Raw genomic sequence first — 13,713 nt, 5'->3', positions numbered from 1 at the left:
TAGAAAAATATTACTGAAGTTTACAATCAATGGCAGTTCACTAGAGTCTGGAATGTTATTTATGACGTTATAGCAGTTTACAGGCCTTTATGGAAGAAGAATTTGTCACTTTGTTTTACATGTACCTCATGTAGGCCACACTAATAGTGTTCATTTCTGAACTCTCCTGAAACAAAACTTAACTTAGAAATCTAGATCACGTGATATTTTCAACTAATTTATCAGCCTAATTGAGGAAAAGGAGTAATTTACATTACCTATCCAAAGGTCCACATGTGAAAATTAATTTTTTTTAGTTTCTTGAATCCTATATTCACATTTCCAAGATTAATTACCTAAGTCTTACTAAACTTTAATAACAAACAATGAAGAATTTTATTTTTTATCCATTTTAAAAGTCATGGAAGGCCTTCATGAAAAAGTAAAATAATCTTAAGATCTGCAAGTCATCAAATTTTGCTCTGAAAAGTATTTTTCATTTCACAAAATTATGGGGAATAAGTTAAAATTAAAAAGTCGACACTTACTTGTGACCTTTCTTTGTTATAATAATATGCACTGTCATAGCTGTAACTCCTATTTTCTCCTAATAGAGGTATATTAGTGTTACCAAGTTTTTCTTCATAAATCATGTGCACAAATCCTGATATGGCCTCCATTGGTTCAATGCCATATGAGATGTTTTTAAGCTGCAATGTTCCCCTGAGTATTAAAATAATCAAAACAAGTCTGAAATTATTCTACCAAAACTATGATATTCTAATGAGAAATTTTGGCCAAAAAGAATATTTTTACATTTAAAGTCACCTTGGTTTCTCTACTTTATTCATTGAGGTGTTAAACTCAGGACTGGACCAGTAATACCAAAGGATACATATTGTTTTATATTACAAATATTCTAAGAGAAATATTTTTATTATCTTAAAGAAAGCATGTTAGTGACATGGATCTGTGTGATTAAACAGGTAGGACCCCTTCCTAAGGCATAGGTTTTCTCAACAAGCTTGTCACATCTATAAGCACTCTCTTCCTTAGTCTTAGGTTTTTTTCTTCTTTTTGAGCTCCCAGTCTTCCAACACTTAATACCAGAAGTCATTTTTTTGTGTGGACTTAGCTGATGGTATTACCTGCCTAAAAACGACCAGAAGCAGAGACAAAATATCTGTCAGATCTAGGCATTCTGCAATTGTCAACCATTCTAGAAAATTAAGAAATCAATAAAAACATTAAAAAATCTAGAAAACCTAAAGAAATACAGAGAGACCAACCAACACCCCCTTACACTCAAGACTGCTCAAAGCCTCAAGAAGCAGATCCTGTTAGAATCAACAAGTAACCTTTCATCAGGGACAAATGCTCCTGAGGTAACCAATTCTATTTTACCAGTACTTCTGTTTCACTCCTTAGGTAACTGAGATAACAAAGGTAGATATAGAACTAGAAAAGATAAGCGAAGGATCAACAGGACTAGCAGGATCTAATACCAGCAAATGGGATATCTTTAAATAGGCTACAACCTGAGTCCTGAACAAGTGTTGAGTGACACAAGAGAATTTGGGAAACCTGCAACATATCCATGATAACTGCAATCCATCTGAAAAAAATACACAAGAACAGATAACTTACTTTTAAAATGGATATGCCAGTTGTGTTGTTTGTATTTATTACTTTATCTATCTTAGTTCTTTAACATGTATGGGCAATTACCCAATGAACTTTTGTCAGGTAGAAATAAAAACTAGTCCAGGTCATTCAATTTCAGTGAATGTGTAAAATAATATTCTAGAAAATTTCAGAATATTTACATTTTTTAAAATATTTTATTTATTTATTTATTTATTTATTTATTTATTTATTTATTTATTCATGAGAGACACAGAAAGAGAGGCAGAGACACAGGCAGAGGGAGAAGCAGGCTCCATGCAGGGAGCCTGACATGGGACAGGATCCTGGGTCTGCAGGATCACGCCCTGGGCTGAAGGCGGCACTAAACCGCTGAGCCACCTGGGCTGCCCCAGAATATTTACATTTTTAAAGATAATCCAAAGTAAGAAATCTGTAAGAAGTTACCTCTTACCTGAGCTAACAAAGATTTAGAATGTTTGATGTCATCTTTGTCATAAAAGTAAACAACAGAAACTGAAGATAAAAATGATCTAGACAAAAATCACAAAAGATACTCAAGTTGTGACACAAAACATAGACAAAATTTTTCTTTATAATACAAATTATCCTTTTACTGAGGAGTGGTGGTGCCAATTACCTTTGCGTAGTCTATTGTCCAAATACTTCTCTGTCATTTACAATAAATCAGGTGCTGAGGGAAGCATTTGAACTATAATAACATAAAACTAACCTGCATGCTAATGAACAATCCAAATAGTTAGAAATGGTAAATAGTAAAATAACATAGATTTCAATTTCCAGCATAGAACTTTAAAATCTTTGTCTTTATTTCTCACTGATTCTAGATTTTAAACCTATCTTAAATTTAAAAACTAGGGTTAGAACAGAATTTAAAAAGATTTTCTTGTCATTACTACAAATTCATATTCTTTAATTTGAGCCAAGTACCAAGTTCTCAACAACTGTGATAAGAATTTTCCTTTATTCTCCTCAGTAACAATTCAGAAACTTGACACCTCTCTTGCCAATCATTCCATATAACCTCCACATCACTTCAGTTTCAGATCACCTGTACCCATCCTCATTATTTCCAGAGGATGACTACTTCTATTATTCAAAGCATATCCTTATACACACTTGTGCTACAAATCCTATCTATGCTGTATATTGAAGATATATACTTTTTCAATCCTATAATTTTAAACTCTTCCTCTCTACTGTTTTTTTACCCTAATGCTATTTGAAAGTTTATTATGAAATCATTATCTTCACAAATAATTCTCCCTTGACCTTGTGTCCTACTCTAGCTATTCTTTATATATTTTCATTTCTCAATGGTGTCTCTCAAAAGAGCACCCTACACATAGATTCTCCACTTTGTCAATTCTTATTCACCCCGAAACCACTCTGGAAAAGATTCATAACCACCAGAATGTCAGATCCAAATGGGAATTTAAAATCATTGCCTTGAATTTCTAACATCATTTTGAAAATGCTCACCCTCAGTCTAGTCACTTCACTCATATCACACATCATTGTTCTGCTTCTCTTCCTACCTTCCTGACCCTTCCAGCTTGGTCTTCCATGTTGGCTGCTCTTTTTTTCACATTTATCTCAGAAATATTGATCTTTCCCAGGATTCATTCTTTAGTCACTAGTCTATTTATAAGCACTCTATAAGCTCACTTTTTTTATATTACAGCCAAATGATTGATTACTGCTAAATCTATATCCTTAATGACAATCTCTCCCCAGAAATTCAAATTCCTATATTCATATACTTAATGGGGAAAACCCACCTGTATATCTTATAGGCACTGCAGACCAAACTCATCCCTTCCTCACACATAAATCTCACTTGTTTATCATTTAAATAACTATAACCTACCCATTTTCTTAAGCAACAACTAAATTATCCAAGATGCCTCACTGTTTCTCAATCACTCTAACAAATCCACCTTTGAGGTCTATTGAATTTTTCTTTCCAGTACTGTGACCAATGCCATAGCTCAAGCCACAATCATCACTCCCCTAAGCTACTATATAACTACATAATTAGACACCTTATCTCAACTTTTGCTTCCTTAAAAAAACAACTCCCCTAAGCTACTATATAACCACATAATTAGACACCTTATTTCATCTTTTGCTTCCTTAAAAAAACACCATCATCACTCCCCTAAGCTACTATATAACCACATAATTAGACACCTTATCTCAACTTTTGCTTCCTTAAAAAAACAACTTCCTTAAAAAAAAACAATCTCAATGGGATTATAAAGTACATAGTTAAAAACATTTTTGGCTTCCAATATCCTTATCATGGCATTATAGATCTATATACAACCTGGCTCCTGCGTACCTTCCAAAATCTTTTACTTCTATCCTCCAGAAATATGTCCTTTAGTAAATCACATGGACTTTTGCACACCACAGAATCCACTCTGTCTCATGCCTCCATGTTTTGCACACAATTTCCTCTAAACAGAATGTCCCCCTATATTATTTCTTTTTTCTTTTTTTTTTAATATTTAATTTATTCATGAGAGCCACAGAGAAAGGGAGGCAGAGACACAGACAGAAGTAGAAGCAGGCTTCCTGCAAGGAGCCCAATGCGGAACTGGATCCCAGACCCCGGGATCATGCTCTGAGCTGAAGGTAAATGCTCAACTGCTGAGCCACCCAGGCATCCCATTACTTCATTTCTTTACAGAGCTCACAAGGTATCTTCTCTCAAGATACAAGTTATCTTTTACCTCTTTCGAAAAAATCTTCCATGATTCCCAAAGAATGCAAACTACATAGTTATTATATTACCATATTATAATAAAATTCTCCCTTTCTCTGTTAATTTGTCTTAATATATAAATTCTTTCACTGTGGACCATGTTTTACCTTTATATGCCTATGATTTTACCCAGAAATCAACATATAATAAGTATCACATGTATATAGATATCAAATACACATTTGAATTGAAATGATTCTATTCATACCTATTTTTAAAAATCAAGAAACCAAAGAATAAAATAGTTACTTACTGCTTTTTGAGATGGACAAAATATGGTTTTCCTTTTATCGTAATGACATAAGCAATCTGTAACATGAGTATCCAAGAAAAATTAGTAATAATACTTGAAAATAATATATGCTAAATAGTATCATTTCTGAGTTATGCTTTAAGGATATTTACAATATTAATAATTATATAAAACCATTATATATGCTTCCCTTCCTTTGTGATACTCAAAGCCTCAGAATTCTAAATTGAAAACTAGGTAGTAGTCCCCACAGGCCTATTACTCACCCTAACTAACATTTCTGAGGAAGAAGTTTGCCTGATGATTTAGCAACCTTTTGGCTTAGACACATACCACTCTTCACCATGCCTAAGGCAAACTATCAAAGAAACCCACCTTACTCTAAATAACTTGTCACTTGTTTACTCCCAGACCTTCCAAAAAGTAAACTACCCTGCTCCATGAAAGAGATACTCCTAAAATATAGCACTACAAGAAATGCACTACACTTCTAGCAATATAAAATAATAAGTACCATTGCATTTTGCTTATCCACATAAGCAATGAAACTCCTCTTGGATAGAATGTAGGAGAGGATAGAGCAGGAGCAGAGACATGACTAGAGAACAGAAGATGACAGAAAATATAAGAGTCACTAAATTATTTATTTGGCTAATTTTAAAAAATTATTTTAACAATAGAAATAGCCACTTAAAAGTTTTCAGTTCCTTAACTTTGTATTATAGTAGAACATGATTCTTTGCAACAGGTAAATGTTCTGAAAAGAGTCATTCGAATGGCACTCTAGAAGTAAGTACGTAAGTGGGATCTGGTGAGGATCCTGAGAATTGTGCCCTCTAGAAATACCTTATTATTAAACACATATGATGAAAAATATGAGAAAAATAGGAGAGAATTTCAGATCAGAAGGGTAGAATATATAATAAATAAATTTAAATTTTAGAACAGAAAAATTGCAATACTTGCTATTAAAAATTCAATAGCTAGGGTTTGAGAGATCAGATGGTGAAGAAGATAGAATTGGTGAATAGGAAGACAGATCAGTAGAAAATATTCAGATTGAAGCACAGAGAAAAAAATACCAAGAAGAAAATAAAAGAAGTGTGACTCATTAAAAATGTCTAACACTGGGGATGCCTGGGTGGCTCAGTGGTTGGGCAGCTGCCTTCGGCTCAGGTCATGATCCCGGGATTCAGGATCAAGTCCCACATCAGGCTCCTGCAAGGAGTCTGCTTCTCCCTCTGTCTATGTCTCTGCCCCTCTGTCTCTCTCTGTGTCTCTCATGAATAAATAAGTAAATCTTTTTTTTTTAATGTCTAACATTAATGTAATTATAGTCCAAGAAAAACAGAAGAAAGATAAAGATAAGAGACTAGGAAAGAAACAGATTTGAGGAATTAATTCCTGAGATTTTCTAAAACTTATGAAAGATGTTAACCTATACTCTCAAATACTCTATTAATCTAAAACAGATAAAATACAAAGAAAACAAAGCTAGGCATATCATACTCAAGCAACTAAAACAAAAAGAAAAAGCACATATTTAAACAGCCACAAGAGAGAAACGGCACATTACTTTCAAAATATTTTTAAATAAAGCATGCCTAAGTCTCACACAGAAAGAATGAACACCAGCAGGCAATGGAATAACATCTTCAAAGTGCTGAAAAAATGATATTTAACCATGAGTTTATATCCAGCAAAAAATATATTGAGATTAATCTATGCTTTTGTACATATAAGTTTATTTCTTTTTTTCATAAGTGGTATTCTCTTTTGTGGATATGCCATAATTTGTTTATCTATTCACTAAGGATGGACTTTTGGGTTGTTTCCAGTTTTGAGCTGTTAAAAATAAAGTTGCTGTAAACATCAAAAAAAGAAAAGAAACTGAAGTAAAGCATGAATGATTCCAAGAAGGTGTTGGCTATCCTTGCCATATGCTGCCTAATGTTGTTCAAAGAGCACCTGTTATCCTTTGCCTGGACAGTAAGGTTATGGTCAAAATATTATTCTCTTGCTTCATCATCTATGCTGTTTGGAGTAAGTGATTAAAAGATTTTTATGATTTGGCTGATGTTCAGTATTCTTCAATTCTCTTGCATTCACCAAATCTGTTGACTCTCTTGAACAAATGCAATTGAAAGAATCCTCTGTTTATTTGAAGCACTGAAATAATGCTTTAATTCTAAAACAAGGCCCAAAGTATTCTTGCTGACTTTTTCAATAATCTCTCATTTGAATGAGGCCTACTTATTTATTTTTCAAAGTTACCTCTTTTTTTAAGATTTTTATATATTTATTCGTGAGAGACACAGAGAGAGAGAGTCAAGAGACATAGGCAGAGGGAGAAGCAGGCTCCATGCAGACAGCCTAATGTGGGATTTGATCCCAGGACTCTAGGATCATGCCCTCAGCGGTTTAGCGTGTCCACACCCAGGGATCCCTCAAAGTTATCTCTTTAGCAATAGGATTTCGCAAACTGGAAGAAGAGCAAAGAATGTTACTGAAGTAGTTGATTGCATTAAAATGGAATGTTTGGAAGGAAGAAGTAAGCCCTGTCCTCAAAATGTATCTGTCTTACGTCAAGCCTGTTCTTAAAGGGGAAAACATTTCTTACGAAAAGGAAGAGAAATTCCAACTTGAAGTGGATACTTGCTCTATCTTTTGAAATAGTTTTAATACCTTGAAGAATTCAGTTCTTTTATCTGGATGTTACTAAACAGTTTTCCAGCATGGGAAGAAGTAGTGCTGAAGAGCAAGAGAATAAAATTTGGTGATAATATTCTGGTTTTGTCAATGAACAACATTTTAAAAGGTTGTCAAGAGATACAACATGATAGTGAAAAATGCAAAAGCAAGCTAAGAAGAATAATGATGAGAGTTGTTAACTTCACAATGTTAATGTCTTGTGTTTTTTTTTTTAACCACCAAATGTTCATTAGGAAATATAATGAACTAAATTATATGTGACCACTGTACAAATTATATTACAATATAAATGGAATAATTGCAAGTAGTTTTATAAGCAAATTCTGTAAAACAAGGAACTATTAAGGCAAGTCAAATCATCATGGAAATATAATTCAGGAAAGAGGTACATAATTTAGTTCCTGTGAAAGGTGAAATGAAATGGAGTCACATGTCAAGGGGTCTTAAAATGGATCCAGAAAGCCATTAAGGAAATGTCTTAGCAACCAATTATATTCAGCCAAGATTAGTTTTCTGCCACCAACACTAATCAAAATTCTTTGTCAAAAATATATACAGTCACTCCTTTTTGTCTTAAAAACTCTTTGTTTTTGTTTCCTAGGGGGATATAATTTGGGTTGCTAAATCTGTGCTTCCTAAATTGCAATTTTGAGATTCTAAATAAATGCTTTCCTTTTTTTCAATTCCACCTGTTTTCTTTTTTATTTTATTTTATTTTATTTTATTTTATTTTATTTTATTTTATTTATTTATTCACAGAGATACAGAGAGAGAGAGAGAGGCAGAGACACAGACAGAGAAAGAAGCAGGCTCCAAGCAGGGGGCCTGATTGGGACTTGATCCCAGGTCTCCAGGATCATACCCCGGGCTGCAGGCAGCGCTAAACCATTGTGCCACTAGGGCTTCCCTCCACCTGTTTTCTTAGTCAACAATACATTTTGTTTCAGATGAACAACAAATAATTTTTAGTATTTAAAATTATTTATTATGCACCATGCAATACTTCTTTTTTTATCTTTATGTACCTATGCATAGGCAATTAGAAAAAATTCAAAATTAATTGGGTACCCATGTTCTTATTTCTTAAATCTGGGAGGTTTCCATGTTGCATCCTAGGCCTTCTTACTTTTGCAGGTCTTATCTCATAATATACTGAATACATTAAATACATCACACCCCACATTAAGAATAATTTTCTGTTGCAAAAATATTAAAAGGCAGCTTTGAAAATTTTTATTGTTAAAAGAAATTGAACTTTCATATTATTAAATGACTTTTAAAAAATGCTAGAGATTGGACAAGTGGTAAACTCAAAGATCATCTGTTCCGTGAAAAAGAATAAAGAGAGAGGGTTGGTATTTTTCATTTCAGGAAAAAGAAAGTAAACAAGAAGTCCAATGGAGCCCTTCTTTCTGATCAGAAAAAAAAGCTGGAGTAGCACTCATCTACTTTGCATGACTAAGAATTCACTTGATGGGTGGTGGGTGAGGCCTGGGGAGTGGATAGTGAATAAAATCCAGCTACTACAGGAAGAAAATGTAAAGAAATAGTACATGGGGAGGGCTAGGGGTAAAAGGAGAAGGAAATCCTTATGTAAAACAGTGCATCCTTATGTAAAACACAGAAGGAAGGTTTTTAAAAACCATGACAAATATAAAAGTTAATTAGGAGACCACCCACGATTATGACTAGCATTAGATTATCCTATAGTAGAAGGAACCACGTGAGAAGTAGATTTTCCTGGGGAATTAGTGAAGGAATATGTACTAATACCCAGGCTCCTCTGTAAGCTAATTACCGAATCACCTTTCAGCTCCTCACTGGTTCTGAAAGCTGAGGCAAGTAGCTGAAGGAAATCACCAGGGCTAGGACAAGAGGACCAGAAAAGTCAATGATCAAAAAAGAAATACTATTTGAATGCAATATTTCAAACAATCAAAATTAGTGCCCCCCAAAAATCTATGGTGAACAAGTTATCAAAGTTTTAAAGAAAGATAGTATCTGACCCTGACTCACCTTACCCACCTTACCTTTATCCTCCAAGAAACACATACATACGGAGTCACACACATTCATACACTTCAAAATTCTCATTGTTGTAAATCCAGTTCCAGCTGTCAGCTCTGCCTCCCAAGTATTCTGTTCCTGCCTCTATTCAGCAACTTTGGTCTTGATATTAAAGGCAACTTAATACAATTTAAGATATAAAAATATTTTTCAATTACATTATTTTCTGGATTTCTTTTTGCATCAAATGATGAAATCTTCTCAGGAACTGTGGTCTGCAGAAATGTTTTATGAGGATCTAAAATAAAAATAAGCAAAGTTATTTTGATACCTACAATCCTATATTATCCACTTCTAACTCCAATCCCGCATTTATTTCTGTACATTACCAAATTTTTTTTATATTATCTATGGATCTACTCTTCCTTTCCACTGTGCTTATGGTCTGGTCATTCCTATCCACATATTTCTTGGCCCTTGTCAATATATTAAGTTTTTATTCTCTCTCTCAATCTCTATACATAGACAAATACACATACAGAGAGAGAGAGAGACAGAGAGACATTCCCAGTTAGGCAGTTTGACAGTTTGGCTAGGTAACACTGAAAAACAAACTGTGGTATTGTAAAAGAGGTGTGGAAAAGAGAAACACAAGTACAGCAAGAAAATGGGATCAGGGACGCCTGGGTGACCCAGTGGTTGAGCATCTGCCTTTGGCTCAGGGCATGATCCTGGGTCAGGGGACTGAGTCTCCCCCTGGTCTTCCTGCGAGGAGCCTGCTTCTCCCTCCTTGTCTCTATCTCTGTGTGTCTCATGAATAAATAAATAAATAAATAAATAAATAAATAAATAAATAAATAAATAACTTTTTTAAAAAAGAAAATGGGATCATTCGCAGGGGAAAAATACAGGATACTGAATATAAGAGTGATCTGCATTTTCAGTGGAGCAGGTGGAGGACAGCAGTCACCAAATCATGAAATCACTGACAAACAGCTTCTTTATGACGATGCAATTATTTCTAGAATAGCAGAATTTTGTATGTGGAAAAGACCCCATTATTTCATCTTTGTCCGTTTTACAGACAAGAATACCAACCAGGAGACGTGAAAAGATTTTCTGCCTGGAGGTTGTCTCTACTTTCTTGGCCACAGATGCCAAAGCGAGGGCCAAGGAGAAAGTGGGTAGGGAGAGCTCGGGGCTGGTATAAGGTCTGGGCCTGGGGCCTGGACCAATAAATACGTTCCCCTAAGAGAACACATTCCGTCCCCCACTCCCCCCACCCCACACACACACACACACACCGCCAAAAGCCAGGATGGCAAGGAGTAAGAAGTATCTGGACTTACTGGGGCCTGCGTGCAGCTCTCCAAGTCGAACGAGAAGGACCAGAAGAAGGAACATGGCTCTGCTGTCTTGGAGCCCGGCTGGCCATGTAACAGCAGTTGAGGCGTGAGGAAGGTGGAGGCGCAGCTCGCGCAGGGCGGCTGAGCGCTGCAGGGGGCACGGCGGGGAGGCAGAGGGCTCTCAGCTCGCTCTGCTGCCCCTGGGGGTGGCTTGGCTCGGTACCATGCCCCAGCGGGCAGACCAGGGACAGCTAAAGCAAAGACACCCACACACATTCAGCTTTTTGTTAAGAAAGGAAAGATTGAGAAATTTTCAATTCTCAGATTAGGGTGGTTCCTGGCGAGGCGTTCGTTTATATCTTGTACTTAGACCAACGGTTTTTGAAGTCATTTCTTGTTTCAGTGAGAAAGAACAAAGATAAAAATGCTCAAGTTACTGATGGCAAAAGAATCTCCTCCTATTACATTTACATATGATCCAAACAGGCAAAATGCTTATATTTGCAAAAAACTGTTGCAAACACTGTGACTTTTATCAAGATAAGTTGGTTCCATAAGCCATTATGGGACAGCTGTTGAATGCAGAAGCCCCAGTACAATCCCTTGTCAAATATAGACTCTTCCAAACAATCATCTTTAATATCTCAAATTATTGCTACACTAGTTTTCTTGCAGCCCCTGATTTTACTACTTTAAGTAGACCTTACTGCATTCTGCCCTTATTAGGGCCAAAAACAGTTTGATTTTTTGAAGTCTATAGTCATTCCTTCCTTCACAGATCGTAGCCCACATCATATTAAAAACATTAAAATACAGCCACACCCCACATTAGCTATAACTGTTCTTTAATAAATGTCAAAGACATATTTATAAATTCACTTTGAAATTGACTGTTCCAAAAACTAAAGGAATTTATTTACAGAATATAACAGTAACAAATAATCTTAAAAAGAACCAAGTGGACAATAAAGTCACAATAGATGGAATAATAGCAGGATGGATATATACTACTTAATGAATTAGCAACTTATAGTATCAGTTTGACAAACTCTCCCAGGAAAGAATAAAAAAATAGAAAATACAAAAATAAAATTGAGATAGGAGAATAGAAGTAGAACTGTCATTATCCAAATAGCATTTCCAGAAAGAGAGAAAAATTAAAATAGTTAGAAGGAACTACTTAAAGGGAAAATAATAGGAAAGTTTCTCTTGATTTAAAAAATAAGAGAATGAGGGGATCCCTGGGAGGCTCAGCGGTTTAGCGCCTCTTTGGCCCAGGGCGCGATCCTGGAGTCCCGGGATCGAGTTCCGCGTCGGGCTCCCGGCATGGAGCCTGCTTCTCCCTCCTCCTGTGACTCTGCCTCTCTCTCTCTCCCTATGTCTATCATAAATAAATAAATAAATCTTTTAAAAAATAAAATAAAATAAAAAATAAATAAGAGAATGAACTTAGAAAGGACCCATATGCTAAAAACAGAGTACTAAAGGAAAAGCAAATTTGAAATGTATAATGACAAAAAGAGAAAATTCTGAAATATATATATATATATATATATATATATACACATACATACATACTAGGTATTTTTTTAAAGCAGACAGCTCAGAGAAAAAATCCACCTCACGAACATATTTTTTCCTACACCTTAGGTATAGATCTATTTATGTTTTGCTCAAATTATTCTTTTATCTCCACAATTATTCTTTCTGTTGAGCCATTTGTTCCATAATCAGAGGTAATAGTCTCATCAATTTGGATTAATAATTATATTTATCACCATCATCTCTTTTTCTGTAAAAATTTGGTGCCACTCTTTCACATCATCAACACTCTCACTACTAGTGTACTTTTCTTTTTTTTTTTTTTTTTTTTTACACTACTAGTGTACTTTTCAAACTTAATGTTCTAGTACTGTACATTAACAACTACAAAAATTAGTAGAAATAAAAGCGTAAGTGCTCATGTCACTACATGGGTTAAATCAGGTGGACATGGTCTTACTTTAGAGAGTAATTTGTTTAAAGTCTATGAAGTTCATGTCCTGAGAGTCTATATACAGTCCTGTGTCCAGATACATGATGACCGTTGTTACTTTCTATGCTCTTGTGTTTCTGTGTGATATTCATGCATATTTATTTCTCTTTCTTATCTTTCTTCACCTTCTGTCTCCTGCTTCTTTCTCTTCTTTTATGTTTTCACATTTATTCTTTAGGTCTGTTTGTCAGTTTTATTAAGATATAATCGACATATAAAGTTGCATCACCTTAAGGGTACAACTAGTTGATTTGATACATACATACATTATGATTACCACCATTAGCTGACACTTCTATCACATCACATAATACCACTTGTTTTATGGTAAGAACTTTTAAGATCTACTTTTTTTAGCAATTTTCAAGTAAGCAAAAGATTATTGTTAATTAGAATCTCAATGTTGTGTGTTAGAGCCCCAGAACTTACTCATCTTCTAACTGGAATTTTATACCCTTTGACCAAAATCTCCCTAATTCCCCCAGCTCCCACCCCCTGGTAACCACCATTCGACTTTTCTATGTGTTCAGTTTTTTTAGATTCTGTATATAAGAGATCCATTGAGTATTTGTCTTCCTCTGACTTATTTCACTTAGCATAATGCCCTTAAGGTCCATACATGTCACAAATGGCAGGATTTCCTTCTTTTTTTTATGACTAGCTAATATATCACTGTGTTATCTTTCTATATTTCTTTTGAGATTTTGTTTTCATTTCCTTTGGATATATACCCAGAAACAGGATTATTGGATCATATGATAGTTCTATTTTTAACATTCGAAGGAATCTCAATACTGTTTTCCATAGTGGCTGTATGAATTTACATTTCTACCAACAGTGCATTAAGATTCCCTTTTCTTGACATTCTTGTCAATACTTGTTATTTCCTGTCTTTTTGATGATAGCCATTCTAACAGCTGTAAAATATCTCATTGTTGTTTTTATT

General features: G+C 34.8%; 1 protein-coding gene across 1 annotated transcript in view; it reads right to left on the bottom strand.

The window, feature by feature from the left end:
* Positions 1 to 10,893, bottom strand: part of LOC140604878 (disintegrin and metalloproteinase domain-containing protein 5-like) — a 134,771-nt gene extending 123,878 nt beyond the window's left edge. The window contains exons 1-6 of the mRNA XM_072776546.1: positions 10,736 to 10,893; positions 9,605 to 9,684; positions 4,668 to 4,723; positions 2,078 to 2,156; positions 1,518 to 1,594; positions 528 to 702 (exon numbers count right to left, since the gene is read on the bottom strand). Of these exons, the coding sequence (XP_072632647.1) occupies positions 528 to 702; positions 1,518 to 1,594; positions 2,078 to 2,156; positions 4,668 to 4,723; positions 9,605 to 9,684; positions 10,736 to 10,790 (522 nt within the window). The 5' untranslated portion in view covers positions 10,791 to 10,893. The remainder of the gene's footprint in view (positions 1 to 527; positions 703 to 1,517; positions 1,595 to 2,077; positions 2,157 to 4,667; positions 4,724 to 9,604; positions 9,685 to 10,735) is intronic.
* Between the last annotated feature and the right edge of the window lie 2,820 nt (positions 10,894 to 13,713).

The sequence above is a fragment of the Canis lupus genome, chromosome 15 (genome assembly GCF_048164855.1).
Source record: "Canis lupus baileyi chromosome 15, mCanLup2.hap1, whole genome shotgun sequence".
NCBI lineage: Eukaryota > Metazoa > Chordata > Mammalia > Carnivora > Canidae > Canis > Canis lupus.
The sequence above is the reverse complement of the archived record's forward strand: the minus strand, read 5'-3'. Positions and strand labels throughout refer to the sequence as shown.